The 12,557-nt window shown below is 33.8% G+C and overlaps 3 protein-coding genes across 3 annotated transcripts; 2 read left to right on the top strand and 1 right to left on the bottom strand.

Moving 5' to 3' along the window:
* The first annotated feature begins 1,480 nt into the window (after positions 1–1,480).
* Positions 1,481–6,684, top strand: LOC130944628 (protein trichome birefringence-like 39). Its single transcript, XM_057873034.1, has 5 exons — positions 1,481–1,811; positions 2,052–2,223; positions 5,001–5,176; positions 5,270–5,428; positions 6,098–6,684. Exons 1-5 carry the CDS (start codon positions 1,522–1,524, stop codon positions 6,384–6,386), a joined length of 1,086 nt encoding a protein of 361 aa, XP_057729017.1. The 5' UTR covers positions 1,481–1,521; the 3' UTR covers positions 6,387–6,684.
* Positions 6,685–7,875: 1,191 nt separating this feature from the next.
* Positions 7,876–9,784, top strand: LOC130945882 (seed biotin-containing protein SBP65-like). Its single transcript, XM_057874577.1, has 2 exons — positions 7,876–8,964; positions 9,225–9,784. The coding sequence occupies exons 1-2, from the start codon at positions 7,876–7,878 to the stop codon at positions 9,747–9,749; spliced, it is 1,614 nt and encodes a 537-aa protein (XP_057730560.1). The 3' UTR covers positions 9,750–9,784.
* A 542-nt stretch (positions 9,785–10,326) lies between these two features.
* On the bottom strand, positions 10,327–11,982 carry LOC130945881 (adenylate-forming reductase 06235-like). The gene is made up of 3 exons (XM_057874576.1): positions 11,181–11,982; positions 10,603–11,096; positions 10,327–10,536 (listed from the first exon to the last, which is right to left on the bottom strand). Exons 1-3 carry the CDS (start codon positions 11,980–11,982, stop codon positions 10,327–10,329), a joined length of 1,506 nt encoding a protein of 501 aa, XP_057730559.1.
* Positions 11,983–12,557: the final 575 nt, after the last annotated feature.

The following is a 12,557-nucleotide window of genomic DNA, read 5'->3' as shown; positions in this document are numbered from 1 at the left end:
GTATAAAGTTCCCACTGTTTCTGACTCCGGAAATAAATAAACATAAACAAACAACACACGTTTAAAAATGAGACATCTTGTAGTTTCAATTAGAATTAAGATTCAATACCCTACTTCAATCTCAAAAATTAGTTCAAAGAGTGAGCATTGAAGAACATCTTTATAAAGACTTTAATTTTGATATACTTTAATCATATCAGTTCTTTTGCGTGACTATTTATGCGATCAATATAAAAAATAGTTATTTTTACTATGTGACGTTATATAATTAGATACGCATGTAAAACTACTTTACATTAACAATGCATCAAAATTAAATTGGAAAAGCCTAGGGGCCAGCAGATTTATTAAAATCTGGCCAGCACTTAGCCATCAAAAGAAAAATGAGTGATTCTCTACCATTAGATGAAATCTCACACCATTAAATACACTATTGATGGTTAATTGATGGCTATAACTCACAAAATCTGCTAGCCCCTAACACTCCTCAATTAAATTCGTTTATAAATTATTTAAAAATTATATATACCTTTTCTCATGTCCATAAATAATCATTTGAAGTATAAATATTTATGAAGATAGTCAATTTATGTGTTAAGCATTTTTTTTAACTCTTAAACTAAATTTTGAAATTGAATTAAGTCATTTATTCAATCTCAATTCTAATAGTTTTAAAATTGTGAATTACAGTTCACATGAGTATGGATTTTAGCTGTTTAAGGATTTAACACATTGTTAACTAATAGATATAAACCCTTGTTGCTGTTCAGCATTGACTTTAAAATATATTTATATTGAGTAAAGTGGCTTTTGTCTATAACACTTAGTCAGAAGTATGTAAATATAATAGAAATTAAACTCCTAAATAATAATATATTGTATGTGTATTTAATTAAATTGTAATTCACATATTTTAAAATATTTTGTTAAAAATTCAAGACCCATGAAAAAAACAAAAAGAAGAAGACATAGTTGTACAATCAAAGAAAAAGAGAGATGAGAAATTTCTATATTATTGATTAAAAAAATATTATAGTCTAATTATTAACTATATTGAAAGATATTTAGCCGATCTATTTTAGAGACTGTATTTGTCTAAATTAAGATCATATATTATAAAATAGGATAGATAAAAAAAACATTCTTTTTAAACTTTAAGACACCAAAATTATAAATATTGAAATAGAACTTTAATTTTTGTATTTTTTAGATTTCAGACTGAATTGATCGTCGAAATTCTTGTTAATACATTTTTATCTAGTTCCGAGATGACGATTGATTGCAATTTTACAGATTCACTATTTTTAACCTTCTCTTTAATATCCAATATTTTATTTTGCGGGAGAAATTAACAAAAAAGAATATGAATAAAAAATTTAGAAGGCTATTGAGAATTAAAGAATAAAAAAAAGTGTCCTGTTTTTCACATCTGTGTGTGCCTTTCCCTTACACATTATATAATCCCCTGTTTGAGACACACTATTAGTATATTCATCACTCTTCCCCCTTCCACAGAAACCCATGTCACAGCAGGGCCTCTTCCTCTTACTACTCTCTCTGTTCATCGCTCTGTTTTGCAACCGCCACAAAGCAAGAGCAGAGGATGCTGGCAATGCAACCATTATTGCAAAGAAGCTTGGTGGAAGGTGTAACTGGTTCCGTGGGAAATGGGTCTACGACGCTTCATATCCTCTCTACAATCCTTCCACGTGTCCCTTCATAGATCCTCAATTCAATTGCCAGAAGTATGGTCGACCTGATAAACAGTACCAGAGGTATAGGTGGCAACCCTTCTCTTGTTCCTTACCCAGGTTCGTTTCTCATCTTTCTTCTCATTTTCTCATCTTAACCACTTTCTTAGTTAGTTACTTAGACATATATGACTTGTTATATACTTAACTCATTTTTTGAAAATAGTGTCAGAATTTTAGATATTTTGGTTATAAAAATTAAAATTGTATTGAGCTCTTTCTTTAAAAAAATAAAATAAAATTTTAATACTAGTTTATGGACCATCTTGAATGATAGATGATGTGTTTTTGTTTTTGCAGGTTTAATGCGATGGATTTTCTAACAAGATACAGAGGGAAGAAGATAATGTTTGTGGGAGATTCATTGAGCTTGAACCAGTTCAATTCACTGGCATGTATGATTCACTCTTGGGTTCCAAACACAAGAACATCTTTCACAAAGAACAGTGCTCTCTCCACAATCACATTCCAGGTCACTCTCTGTTTTCTTTTATTTTTATAAGCATTTAATGGGTAGTGCTGGATATCATGATTGTTTTCATGCAAGTGCTGTCGTTTTCTCACTAATTTGCACATCAATGTTGAACTCTTTTCAACACTTGAACTTTGTTTTGCCGTATTTGAACTCCAATTTTTATGATCTTCTTTTAACTTGTTTTTCTTTGCATAAATTTGTATTTATTTTGTTTGATTGTTCAATGGATCTTCTTTTGGTGGTGTCGTGAAACACTGGAGTAAGGGCAATAAAGTTTGCTACGTGATTGGTGGGGGGATTTTCCTTTTGTAGGGGACACTTTTTTCTAATTGTTTAATTCAAGGCACAATTAATGTTCTTGTCTTCATTGTTGTAGTAGTAATCAATATTCTATATAATCTTAGTTGTCTTAATTGTTATAATTAATAATTCTTTCAATGAACTCTTATTCTTTTACCAAATTCGAACGTGCACATAATTTTCTTTAGCTGTACATCAGATCCAAAGAAAGAGTAGCACTAGTAGCACCATAATCTGTTTGTCTTCAACATTTATAAGAAAGTAATGATTAAAAAAAAGCTATTAGATGAATTTTAAATTTTTAATATATTATAAATTTAATTTTGATGAAAATTATAAAACATTATATATATTCATCCAATTATATTAGTTTTTTTTAGATAATTATTCATTCTGTCAATATAAAAGATAGTAATTACGTAATTAGATATTTGTATAAATTTTTGTTATATGAAAAATAAATAAAAAATAAACTCATATATTAAATGCATTAAAAAAATATTGTTTCATTCTTTTTTTAAGTAATTTTTCTGTGGTGAATGATTTTTACTTTTTACCAGTACTTTTTTTCAACCACAAATTATTTGTACATAGGTGAAGTGTGATTAGCCATATGCTCATGTGATCATGTCCTTGACTCCTTGCGGTGGAAAAGAAAAAAAAGCATTACTGTCAATATATATATTTTTTAAATTATTTCTCTGTTTCTTCTTTTTGTTGTTATTTAAATTTTTGCATGTAGGAGTACATAAATTTTGGGGTAAATTGGGCCAATTGTCAAAAGCAAATGTCCCCACTTAACAATGATAATAGATTTTCCTCCAACCAAATTGAGTTGGTTTAGTGGTTAATTTATTAGTCCACTTAAATAAGTGTCGGGGGTTAGAATTCTGCTTTGTGCATGCAGCAACTCATTGACCAACCATAAACTTTTAAATGGAGCTCAGTACCGAAATGGATTAGTTCTTGAAAAACCAAAAAAAAAAAGATTTTCCTCCAATTGCTAAGAACATGAATCACCTTAGTATGAGACATCAATGGAGAAATTAAAATCATCATAGTAGTATATGCTATTTCCTTCATTTCTACAATTATAATGATTGATAATTTGATAATACTATATGCTATTTCCATAGTTCCAGAAAATTATTATTGATTACATGCTTTTATACTATGCTTGAGCATCATATAACCTTCAATCAAGTTATTTACATAAGATAAGATTACTACTATAATTACACATGATTGCACATGGGATCATCAAAAGTTAAAGTCGGTCATTTATTTTATACTTTATGGAGTACATACAGTTGTATAAAGCAATAGAAAGATTTTCAAGTACACCATGATATTGGTATATCAGTAATTTTTAACCGTTGATCTTAATTATATATATTATATATATTTTTTATAATTAAAATCAATGATTAAAAATTGAAATCGATAGAAGGGTACACTTGAAAATTTTCTAAAGTAATATATTACTATAAATTGTGAACTTGTAAGCTATAGCTGCATTCAATCCTCTTTAACTTTGTGGATTTAACTTCAGAAGATTAACCAATATTAATTAGTGAGTTAAGTCTTTAATCATTTTCTAAAATGGACCACTTGAAACTGGTGGCTTCATTTAGATGCAGTTCTCTGCTTGTACGACTCTTTTTTTTTTTTTTAAGGCAAATTTGGTAAACTACTAAAGTGTCAAAAAATTGTGCCACTTGTTTGAGATAAGGAAATGGTTTTTTATTTTTACTTTTTCGACGGTATCTTCTTTTTCTTTTTCTTATTTTTATTCTATGCTAGTTTTTCCTTTTTAAGGGCCCTATAGACAAGAAAAGACATCACCACAAGGGAAACTCAATTTAAGGTGTAAACTTGCTTTGATAGGACACTTTGCAAATAAATGAAGACTTTTCAAGAAAGATACTAAAAAAAAAATAAAATATGTTAGAACAAGAATGAATTTGAAAGTATTTCTTAAAATATTTATGTTCTTAAGAAATCAAAATTTCATCTATTATAAGTAACTAAGAGTTAGTAAATGGTAGTTTGAATAATATGTTGTATACATAAAGATATGGCTTCAAATTTTAAATGTCTTTTATATAATAAAACATAAGTTGTTGTAGCTAATAGGTCAATCAATTCAGAAAAAAAAATTAATTTTTTAATTTTAAAAACATAAATTTTTTATTAATTAAAAATATATTTTTTTTATATTTTAAAATGTGAGATATTTAATTTTTTTTGTTCAAAATATATAAAAATAAATCAATTTAGCAAAGAAATTTAGATATCTCACCTATTAAAAAATAAAAAAACGTTTTTATATTTTTAATTAATAAAAAATTATTTATTTTTGAAATAAGAAGTTAGAACTTAGAACCTCTTTGTTGTTTACTCATCAATCTATTTTGAGAAATGTTGTTTACATATTTTATACTCAGAAATGGTTTATTATTATTTTATTATAGGATTATGGGCTGCAATTGTTTCTGTACCGTACACCATACTTGGTAGACCTTGACCGTGAGAGGGTTGGGAGAGTTTTGAAGCTTGACTCGATAAAGAGTGGTGATGCTTGGAGAGGAATGGACGTCCTTGTTTTCAACACGTGGCACTGGTGGACCCACACTGGCAATGCACAGCCGTACGATTAATCAACCTTTAAACTTTGTTGTTGTTAGTACTTAGTACTCTATTGGCCACAATAGCTACTAAATTTGTGTTATTTTGATTTCAGGTGGGATTATATTCAAGACCGTGGCAAGTTGTACAAAGACATGAACCGATTTATTGCATATTACAAGGGCCTAACAACTTGGGCCAGATGGGTTAACCTTAATGTCAACCCAGCCCAGACCAAGGTCTTCTTCTTGGGAATTTCCCCTGTCCATTACGAGTAAGTTATTTTATTCATTTATTGAAAAATGGTATTTCAAAATTCACATTAATGAAAAAAATAATTTTAAAAAATACAAATGAAAAATAAATTTATAAATATTGTGACAAAAAAAAATAAAAAATATAATATTTTTAAGTGATAAATAATTTTTGTGTTTAGCAAATAATTTATAAATATTATCCAAATTTTTATAGACATTTGAATAACTATTTAGAAGCTGTATAAAAAAAAGTTGAGTAAAATTCAATCTCTATATTTTCTTTTTCATTTAAAAAAATCGGTCATTTATTAAGAAAATTTTAAAAATTACATAACATAAAATTACTAAAATTCTAATAATAATTATAAAAAGTTACATCAAAATCTAATTTTTAAATTTTTAAAAAATATTTAATATCTTATTATTTTTATCACGTTTTTAAATTTTTTGAATTTATTTTTGTCAGAGTATAAACTTTTGTATATCATTTTAATAATTTACACATAAAAAATAGATTTACATTCAAATATTGACAACGTACATAGTATACAGAATAATAAAAAAACCGTCATAAAATATGATATTTATTTTATCTTTATATCTCTGCATTCTAAATATGCATGAGAGTAAAAAGAATTATGTGATACAGTGTGTTATTTGTAACTAAGAACACAAGATATATACAGGGGGAGAGATTGGAACCAGCCTGCAAAATCATGCATGAGCCAAACAGAACCATTCTTTGGGTTAAAGTACCCAGCAGGAACACCAATGGCTTGGGTTGTGGTCAACAAGGTTCTAAGTAGGATCAAGAAGCCAGTGTTCTTTCTTGATGTAACTACCCTCTCACAGTACAGAAAAGATGCACACCCTGAGGGTTACAGTGGTGTTATGGCCACTGATTGCAGCCATTGGTGCCTCCCAGGGCTTCCTGATACTTGGAATGTGCTTCTTCATGCTGCTCTTTTTGCTTGACCACAATTTCATTCATTCAATCACTCATCACAAATATAGTCACTTTACAAGTTTGTTTTGTTAGTGTTAGGGGCCAAAAGGATAACCAAATTGGTTTCTAGTTTCTACTTTAGGAGATAATTTAGTTTTATTTTGCATTATTGTGGTTCTTGTAATTTGAAAAATAATAAGAGGGTTGGTTGGTTGGTTTGATATTATATGCTTCAAATTGTAAATGTCTGGGATTATTATTTTGGCAAGAATCTTGCCTTGATTTGTGCTAAGTATATATACCTCCCTTTTATTGTGTTATTGAAAAGCATTTGCCAATAACTATGAGGTAGAAAGACTTTAATAGTGAGAATTATGCTATGTAATTATGTATGTGTAGATCTTGCAAATTATACTGAGAAGTAGAAAGACTTCAATAATTCTAATGCCTATACACACATAATATGATAACTTAATTGAATAATTAAGTCTAAGAAAACAGAAACAGTAAACCCAATGGAATTTCTATATGTGATAGAATTAAACAGATCACACCATTTCTCAAAGAGAGAATTAAAAAAGCCCAAAATTGTTTCAGTGAGTCAAGATTCAAGAGGGCTGCAATTGATGACCAAAAAAAAAAGAGGGCTGCAATTGGATTAAACTGAGTATTTTCTTTATTCCATTTCTGGAACCCAAAGAACTAAACAAGTTTAAATATGACCAGAACCAGAATGAGTTGGTTGAAAACAGAAATGCAAAAAAAAATTTTTTTGGTTTCTCTCAAGATCAAGCCCGATCAAAGATTAATTCGTTCATATTCGAATTTCATTTAAAGTTTTGTACCTGTTACTGCATGTATAAAGCAAAATTTAAAATTTTTAACTCTCAATATTTATTTAAACAAATTAGTAAACTAAATACTAAACCAATTCAATCTAAATTATTGCAGAAACTAATTTAATTATCAGTTTAACTATATCTAACTACAATTAGTTAGTATATTTAAATCTATACCTCAGCACTAATTAGACCCATATTCCCATAATAAGAATTAGAAGTTTCTTGCAGTCGAAGCAAGTAGAGTGATATGCCGACTACTGCAAGAGGTCCAACACTTGTTCTGAGCTAATCAATTTATCAGGAAATATAAATCCTGAGAGCCACGTGTCAGTCACAGAACGAGAGTCATAGAAATAGAAGCTTGGAAGGTGCCACGTGTGAGAAAGCAGAGAAGAGGAGAAGCCCAAAGATATACATGATCCTAATCTTTGAATCCTGTTTGAATTGTTGCTGAGTCATGAGGTTAAATAGTGCTAGGACCCTCACACGTTGCCACAACCAATTACATGCGCTTCCACTTGTCCATCCCCCATGCAAACATATCCACTTTTCAACCTCCTTCAACCGCCACTCCCTCCTTTTTAATCTCACTCTCACCACACATCACATTCCAAGTTTGCAAACACAAACACAAACACAATAAAGTGCTTTTGTTGTTTTGACGAGAACAGAAAGCATGGCGTCTGACCAGTTGCAAAGGAGAGAGAACGCGAGTGTTGAGAGAGAGGTGCACATTGAGAAGGACAGGGTGACGAAGATGACAACGCATTTTGAGCATCTTGCTGAGGAAGTTAAGGAATCTGATGATAGCAGCAAGGACACTCCTCAAGGTACACAGTTTGAGTCTCTTGCTGACAAAGTGAAAGGTGGCGGTGAACATGGAGGTAGAAGAAGCGAGAATGTAGCGGCGAGTGATCAAGCTCAACATCATAATGTGGGGAAGTTCGAGAGCGGAGAAGAACTTGAAGGAAGAACAAGAGAGGTCAGAGGCAGTGTGCCGGAGAGGAGTGGTGAAAACAAGGAGAGTGTGGGACAAGTTACTGCTGAGAAAGCAAGAGGAGGAGACAGAGGAAGAGAGGAGGGTGTTAGTGAAGGACAGAGGTTGCAAGAGGCTATAGGTGGTGGTGGTGATGGTGCTGAAACAGAAGCTGCCAAAGCAAAGAGGAACCAAGAGCAAGAGATTTTTCAGGGAGGAAGAGTTGGCGGTGGTGCTGCTGAAACCGAAGGTGCAAAAGCAGAGAGGAATCAAGAACCAGAAGAAGCTCAAACGAAGAATGAAAGTGAGACCCTTGGAAGCAAAGAACAAACTGCACCGCAACAAGGCTATGTTGACGCAACCAAAGAAACACTCTCAGGTGGAGCAAAAGCTGCAGCAGAATACACTGCGCCGGTTGCGGAGAAAGCCAAAGACTACACCCTGCAAGCTGCTGAGAAGGCCAAGGATGTCACGGTGGAGAGCGGCAAGACTGCCGCAGAGTACGCTGGCAAGACTGCCGTGGACTTGAAGGACAAGGCGACCGTGGCAGCATGGAAGGCGGCGAATTTCGGCACGGAGGTGACCGTGGAAGGGACTAAGACTGCAGTACATGTGGTGGAGGGGGCTGCCGGGTATGCTGGTCAGAAGGCGGCTGAGCTGGCAGTGAAGTCGGTGGGTGCTGTGAAAGGATTGGCTGCTTCTGCTGGTGAGACTGCTAAGGAGTACACTGCAAGGAAGAAGGACGAAGCTCAGAGGGACTTGGACCTCAAGAAAGCCTCTCAATTTCAGGTTTGGTATCTTCTTAAACCAAATTACCATCTTCAAAAATAAGCCATTTTATATTTCAGAGTAGTGTATTGAATTTTGAGGACTATGCTACTTGTAATTGAAATTTCAGAGACTATTTTGTACTTTTGATCAATCTAGAAGTATCAGTTTGGGATTTAACTCGAAATTTGAGTAAAGTCCTTGCCATTATTAAGATTGTTGAACAACTTAGCAAGATAATTTTTACATTGAAATGAGAATTGACAAAAAGTGGCATTTAGGAAGAGAGGACAACACAAGGGGTCGGCGAAACTGTGAGCCAAGAGGGAACAGGAAGCAGTGTGTTATCGTCCATTGGAGAAACTGTGGGAAATGTTGGTCAGCAGATAAAGAAACCATTTCAAAACATCACTGGAAGTGGACAAACTGAAGAGAGCAACAGAATTCAACAAGGGCAGCAACAGATTCAGCACGAGGGTGGTGAAGCAATGACAAGAGTTGGTGATGTGGCACAAAGGGTGAAGAAGCCATTGGACACCATCACTGGTAACATCACTGAGGGAGGTGGTGAGGTTTTGGGAGCTGTTGGTGAAACTGTGGGCGAGATTGGTGAATCAATGATCAAACCTGCTGAGACAGCTCAAGAACAGCATCAAGGTAAAGAGGGACAACAAGGTGGTGGTGTGCTTGGTGCCGTTGGTGAAACCATTTCCGAGATTGCACACACAACTAAGCTCATGGTTGGTGGTGAGGAAGAAAGTGAGACGATGCACAAGAATGTTGAAGGGAGGAGGAAGAACCCTTGATTTGTGTGATCACTAAAAACTGATCCTGCTTTCTTGCTTTTGGTACATGTTTTGTTGATGTCTCTGTTCCATGTGTTCAGATGTGGACTCGAGTGTTTTCGGGGTTCTGTTTTGTTTTGTGGAGTTTGTGGAAAATAAGAATCTCATTATGTCATTGAGGTTGTGAAGATACAAGTGTCAAAATGTCTCTTTCTTGTAAAACAGTCAACTTTGTACCTCTGTTAGCTACTGTTATAATATGCAAAGTATAAATAAATGTAACTAGTCTTATTATAGTACTCGGTACTAGCCTTCTATTGTTGATTTTTTGTTTCGAACTAGTCTCGTGAGTATTTTCAAGAACACAAGAAAGAAAAAATTTGTGCCCGATCACTTTGACATGCAACTAATATTCTGAACAAACTAGTTTTTCAATTTATGTTAATGAGAAGTGGGAATTGAGAAACATAGTCTTGCTGTATTTTACAAGTTTTATGTTCAATGAACAAAAACTATTATCACTCTAATGCTATCTGCTTGATCCAAAAAAAACAAGAGTAAAAGAAATGAACACCATTCCCCTTGAAAAGTTAGTGTTTCAAGAGTCCCAAATTGGACCAAAAGCAGGAATCTTGGCCTTCTTGCATGCTCTAACAACATCTTTGCTACCTTGAGGGTTGCTAGTAACAATAACTACTTCACAATTCCACATAGTAGCACCTTCCACACTCATCTCACCCACATTAGGCCTACCACAAACTCCAGTGTCATGAACAATCACTTTCTCCTTTGGATAATTTCTTACCAACTCAACTATCTCCTTTCCAAAGTTTGTTTCAATATCCTTAGCCACCCAAATCAGATACACATCAACATGATGTTGCCTTTTCTGCAATAGGAATGACAAGAACACACAGATTCCTGATCCTGTTGCCACCAACAACACCCTTTTGTACAGTTTCACTAGGTAAGTTAGCCCAGCAAAGTGCAATTTCCTTACCCAAAGATGGTTTGGTTTTGTTGAAACTAATGATCGTGTGAAGTCACCAACCGCACCAGCTAGCATCATGTGTTCTTTCTTTCCATCAGATATGATCCCAAATGCATGCCATTCAGATAAAGGTGATGGACTAATTCTACCAAACAACCCTGCTTCAACACCACCTTCAAATTTTATGATTGTGGCATGGCTTGATGCCGTAGAAACACGGACCGCTACCCTTCTAACGGTTAACCAAGGAAGGACTATAAGGATTGTGATGGCTAGAGTGAACCATGATTCTTGGTTCTTGATCATCTTAGAGATGGTGAAGTGATAGGATTGTGAATTAGGATCATAGCTTATAGACAGAAGAATGAACAGCCAGAGAAGGATGAGAGCTGTCCAGCCGGCGAACCGGTGCGTGCGCTCGAAGACATTGTGGTGGAGGTGGCGGACAAGAGGGAAGGCGGCAAGGGAAGACAGAAAAAGGAGTAAGAGGATGACAAATGCAACAACAATGATCTCAGTGGAAGTTTTGTTTTTGTTTTTCATAGTAAGGACTAAAGAAAAGAGAAGCCATGATATGGAAGAAACACCACAACTACTGTGGATTCCTCCAAGGCTTTGAAGGAATGAAGTTGTGGAAGTTTTGATCCTAAGAGGAACACAAGGGTTCCCAATAGTCTTCACAACTAAATAGAAAAGAATTCTGAGTGTTGCTTCACTTCTGCATAGTGTAAGAGCTAGAATGTTAGCAATGGAGAAAAGTGAAGCCTTTTCCTTTGCATATGGAAAATGCCCTGAAGCTGCAAGAGATAATGCAACCATATTCAAGGCCAAACAAACAAGGAATATCCATTTATACACTGTGAAACCTTGATCTAGAAGAATAATTGAAAGCCTTGAACTATTAGCTTTCTTCTGTTGTTGTTTCTCTGCATCTTGAGTACCTTCTGCTATGAACTCTACCTCAACATCATCATCATCATCATCATCATGGTCATCTTTGTCAGCATCAATGTCAATGTCACAGAAGTGACTGCTGGAACGGCTTCGACCTGGACTAACGGCATACATCCGAGGAAGAAGCTTGAAAGAATTGGTTCTTGTCCATGGAAGCCAACGCCATGATCCATGTGTTGTTGGTTCTGGCTTTGGAATTGGTGTTGGTGGTGGCTCTATTGCAAAAGGGTTGCTTCTATTAGCATTGATCTCAAATGGCACCCCTCTACAGCTTGAGAACCTGGCTATCTTCATCTCTGTGCCACCCATGGTGTGAACTGATAAATTTTTTTGCTTGAATATGAGACAGTTATAGTTAAATTGATCTCACAACACAGCCTTTCTTTTATAGCTGCAATCTCATAGAACAGTTAGAAAGAGTAGTTGAGCTCCATAAAGTAGTTTTACATATGCATTTATTTACTTAACTTTATATCAGCAAAAATAACTAATTTGTATATTTACTGCGTGAATAGTCTTCAACATAATAGGATATAATTGAATGAGTGTGTAAAACATTTTCAGTGTATCAAAATTATGTTTTTAGTTCCAAATTCTTTAGTGGCATTTGGTTATTGAGATAGGATATAAATACAGAGACAGAAGGAGATTTTGCACTTTTTAGTCTCAATATCAAACATCAATTATTTATGCTATAATAAGTAGAAGTTTACAAAGCAAAACCATTTAATTAGGAGGGAATGTCAAATTGTCAACTATTCACACTGCAATAAAGAGTGTCACATTCTACATAGTTAGGCCTCTTTAATAAGAAAATTCCATTTTAGTCCGTTGTCATCAGAACAAGCATTTAAGAAGTTAACCATTTAAGGAGGCCTCTAATA

The sequence above is a fragment of the Arachis stenosperma genome, chromosome 8 (genome assembly GCF_014773155.1).
Source record: "Arachis stenosperma cultivar V10309 chromosome 8, arast.V10309.gnm1.PFL2, whole genome shotgun sequence".
In the NCBI taxonomy this organism is placed as follows: domain Eukaryota; kingdom Viridiplantae; phylum Streptophyta; class Magnoliopsida; order Fabales; family Fabaceae; genus Arachis; species Arachis stenosperma.
The sequence above is the reverse complement of the archived record's forward strand: the minus strand, read 5'-3'. Positions and strand labels throughout refer to the sequence as shown.

What these genes read in the sequence shown, in the direction of transcription:
- LOC130944628 (XM_057873034.1), top strand. Translation starts at nt 1,522, where the DNA reads ATGTCACAGCAGGGCCTCTTCCTCTTACTACTCTCTCTGTTCATCGCT. An exon ending in TTCTCTTGTTCCTTACCCAG is followed by an intron (nt 1,812 to 2,051) that starts GTTCGTTTCTCA and finishes TTGTTTTTGCAG; the next exon opens with GTTTAATGCGATGGATTTTC. An exon ending in CACACTGGCAATGCACAGCC is followed by an intron (nt 5,177 to 5,269) that starts GTACGATTAATC and finishes TTTTGATTTCAG; the next exon opens with GTGGGATTATATTCAAGACC.
- LOC130945882 (XM_057874577.1), top strand. Translation starts at nt 7,876, where the DNA reads ATGGCGTCTGACCAGTTGCAAAGGAGAGAGAACGCGAGTGTTGAGAGA. An exon ending in AGAAAGCCTCTCAATTTCAG is followed by an intron (nt 8,965 to 9,224) that starts GTTTGGTATCTT and finishes AGTGGCATTTAG; the next exon opens with GAAGAGAGGACAACACAAGG.
- LOC130945881 (XM_057874576.1), bottom strand. Translation starts at nt 11,982, where the DNA reads ATGGGTGGCACAGAGATGAAGATAGCCAGGTTCTCAAGCTGTAGAGGG. An exon ending in CCTTTTTCTGTCTTCCCTTG is followed by an intron (nt 11,097 to 11,180) that starts CCGCCTTCCCTC and finishes CTCTCATCCTTC; the next exon opens with TCTGGCTGTTCATTCTTCTG. An exon ending in TGCAGAAAAGGCAACATCAT is followed by an intron (nt 10,537 to 10,602) that starts GTTGATGTGTAT and finishes GAGATAGTTGAG; the next exon opens with TTGGTAAGAAATTATCCAAA.